This window comes from Octopus bimaculoides, chromosome 5 (genome assembly GCF_001194135.2).
Source record: "Octopus bimaculoides isolate UCB-OBI-ISO-001 chromosome 5, ASM119413v2, whole genome shotgun sequence".
NCBI classification, from domain to species: Eukaryota; Metazoa; Mollusca; class Cephalopoda; order Octopoda; family Octopodidae; genus Octopus; species Octopus bimaculoides.
This window is the reverse complement of record NC_068985.1, coordinates 23,533,712-23,537,217: the sequence shown is the minus strand read 5'-3', so window position 1 is coordinate 23,537,217 and position 3,506 is coordinate 23,533,712. Positions and strand designations below refer to the sequence as shown.

Genomic DNA, 3,506 nt, shown 5'->3' with positions numbered 1-3,506 from the left:
TATATATATATATATATATGTTTGTATCGATAGAATAAGCACCAGATTTAGCAAAAAATAAGTAGTGGGGTCGAATCATTCGACTAAGAAAACTCTTCAATGCGATGCCCCAGCATGGCCACAGTCTAATGACTGAAAAAACATATAAGATATTTCTCTCCCCCCTGGTGTCTCAACTTGCTTTTGAAACGGTTAACTTCGACGACATTTTCATCCTAAAATAGTAGAGAAATCGGAAAACTTAAACCGAATAAATCGTTGTAGAGAATTAGTAATAATGATACACCCCCTCCCATGTGACCAGTGGAATGAATGAATCACTATAAGTAAGGTGACGTCGGCCAGTATCGGGAGAGTACGTGTTAGACTGTGTTGAGAGTCGTATCTGGACTGATCTAGTAATTAAACTACGATTCCAAGTGGGCGTTAGAACGATCCAACCCTTTGAAGATAATAGCACTGTACGATTGTGGGTCATACAGTGCCAGATAGGAAGGAACATTCCATCGACGACTTCGGATTTATAACAATATCTGTCAGAGCGACGACCGTCGTACAAAGACAGATACAAAAATGGCAAAAGACGGCTTTATAATATAAATAAATCTATATTGAAATTTTAATTAGAAATTATTTCACTTTTGTCTTATTTACCATTTTCATTTTCATTTTTGCTTGTTTCTTGTTTTTTTCACAGTTTGTCGTTAGTGAGGATGGTGTTTGTGGATTAAACTACGAGCACTCACCTTCTGAAGGAATTGCTGTTGTGCAGTTAGTGGAACATACACTAAAATATATGTAAGTATCATTTCTTTTATCAATTTTGTGTATGAGTATATAATCATACCGTGACTAACGAGTCATTGGCATATAAACACATTAGCAGACAAATAACTAAAGAATCCAAGAAATACTGTATTGTGTCCATGATCATGTGGTTTAATTCATATGATTTACTCACGCTAGCTGTTAAGAGGTATCATGAGTAGGTAATATTTTTCGTTTTAATCAACAAGTGTATTGATTAAACTAACGAGTATTAATTAGATAGCAGTGAAATGTTCAGCTCAAATTTAATCTTCGTTAAAACGGAAACAGGGACTCCACCATGTTGAATTACTCTAGATACGCTGCATGATGTCGATGTCTAATTGTGTGTCAAAGATACAGTAGGTTCTAGAATTGACCATTGAGTGCCACACCTTTACTACTAATGCCAAGCTAGTTTTGCTTGTTATTACTTTGATACCAAGGTCCATCCATACATTATTGTTAAGCGAAACGTTTGTTATGTTTCGTAAATGTTCATGCGATACCTCGAGCTATTCACTTGTCATTGATACGGACGGCCCTCCCATGGATGATTTTCAAACTGGTGTAGTTCTGCCTGTGTCAGATACACAAAGAGACTATAGAAACTGGGATCAAAAATGGGAAGTGTTGAGTGATGGTTGCGTGCAAATGTCGGAATGAGCTCAGGAAAACATCCGTTGTGAACTTTAGCTGAAACGAAATAAAAGGCTGCGTTACGTCAAACTCTTGCCTCGAGCCATATCTAGACAAGCTGAACACATTCAGCCCTGCCACTTTCATATGCTGATTCCGCTGTCTAGCTTTCTTGCATTCGCTTTCAAATTAATATAGTTGTCTTTGTATTTCTCTCTTTATCTCACTGGGTTATTTTCTTTAGTTTCTTCTCTTTATTTTCTCTTTCTCTTCTGTTTTCTCTTTCTTCTAAATGATTGGCTGTGTATTTGTCATTAAGTGTTGTCGTACATTCTTATATCTCATGTAATATTCCATCTTTAAATGATACTATTTCAAGCATTTCTTTCTCTTCTTTCACTTATCTTTCTCTTCTCGTTTTTCTCTTATTCTATCTTTCTTTATCTCTGGGACATGTCTACGCGTGTGAGTGTGTTCAACTTCCTATTACAAATCTAAACAGCATATGTCTCTGATACTTCACATTCGGTAAATAAATCTAAAATTAAGATTGTGCGATCGAAATTGGCCGTCAGCGAAACAATTTCGGACTTTTATTTTTGTTTGCTTTTTTTGTTGTTGTATATGTATGGTTGTTTGTTTTGGGGGTTTTTATTTTTTTCTACATTCAGGTCTGTTTATAAGTTCTCAGAGGTCATAAGGTCACTCGAACTGCTAAAACATTCTTGGCAACTTGACAAAACAAAACAAAATATTACAAAAAGACGTGCAGTTTTCATAAATACGATCTCATACTCGATTTATGCGACGTATGATGCCTTAAAGCAGGTCAACGCTTATCAGATATAATTAAACGCTTTCCAACCGTGCCTATCTCGTCTTTATATCAAAGACTACAATGTTCCTTTTTAAATGGTGTTATGAGATTCCAAGAAAATTTGGTAGCTATTTTTAGCGAGGAGAACGACAACACAGAGAAGTCTTCGTTGGAGCGTGTGGGAGAGTGTTGGGCCCGTAAGACATTCGGTTCACAGAAATTATATGAAGTTTTCGCTATTTTCCCAAAGAGGGCCACATGAAATGTGATATGGTTCCAGCTGAATATGGAAAGCAGGTTACGGATGGCCAGTTAACTACATTCGTAGTGCTCGTCGTGAATATATATATTAATATTCATTTTTTCTGACGGGGAGGGGGTGTATAAGTTGAAAGGAAATCCGATGTTGCGACATTTATACCTTTTCTAAAGGCAACTATGTGTAGATGCGTGGCTTAGTGGTTAGTGTATTCAGTTCACAGACGTGAGTTCGATTCCCAGCGGCGCATTGTGTATTTGAACAAGACACTTTATTTCACGTTGCTCAACTGACAAAAATGAGTAGTACTTGTATTTCAAAGGGCCAGCCTTGTCACATTCTATGCCATGCTGAATCTCCCTGAGAACTACGTTAAGGGTATGTATCTGTGGAGTGTTCGGCACGTTAATTTCACGAGTGGGCTGCTCCGTTGATCGGATTAACTGGAACACTCGTCAAAACCGACGGAGAGTCAGTAAAGGCAACTGTGAAAAATGTGCCACTTGGATAGGATACCATTCCATCACAGATAGCTTTTCCCATAGGTTAAAAGTTAAAACTTATCGAAAGAAACGTTAAGCGTTTGATATTGCTTAGTATTATAATAAACTATACACTGCATAATCCATTTACATTTGAGAATAAGGTCGAGGAGAGAAGACAAAGCAGGAGACAAAATACGAACCACGAACCATTTGATTTGTTGCCCAATGTCCAATCCACTCAACCACCCGACTCGCATATAAACATGATATATCCATACAATAATGATTTTTTTCGGGTTCATTCCCACTGCGTGGCACCTTGGGCAAGTGTCTTCTACTATAGCCTCGTGCCAACCAGAATAAGACCGATAGAATAAGTACTAGGCTTCCAAAGAATAAGTCCTGGAGTCGATTTGCTCAACTCAAGGTGGTGCTCCAGCATGCCCGCAGTCAAATGACTGAAACAAGTAAAAGAGTAAAAGAAAAGAGTATATATATA

At 37.5% G+C, this 3,506-nt stretch overlaps 1 protein-coding gene across 1 annotated transcript in view; it reads left to right on the top strand.

The window, feature by feature from the left end:
* The window catches only part of LOC106867711 (choline O-acetyltransferase), a gene marked incomplete at its 5' end in the record, with an annotated part of 213,268 nt that overhangs the window by 169,914 nt on the left and 39,848 nt on the right, over window positions 1-3,506 (top strand). Inside the window, one exon of the mRNA XM_014912671.2 lies at window positions 698-798. Within this exon, the coding sequence (XP_014768157.2) occupies window positions 698-798 (101 nt within the window). The remainder of the gene's footprint in view (window positions 1-697; window positions 799-3,506) is intronic.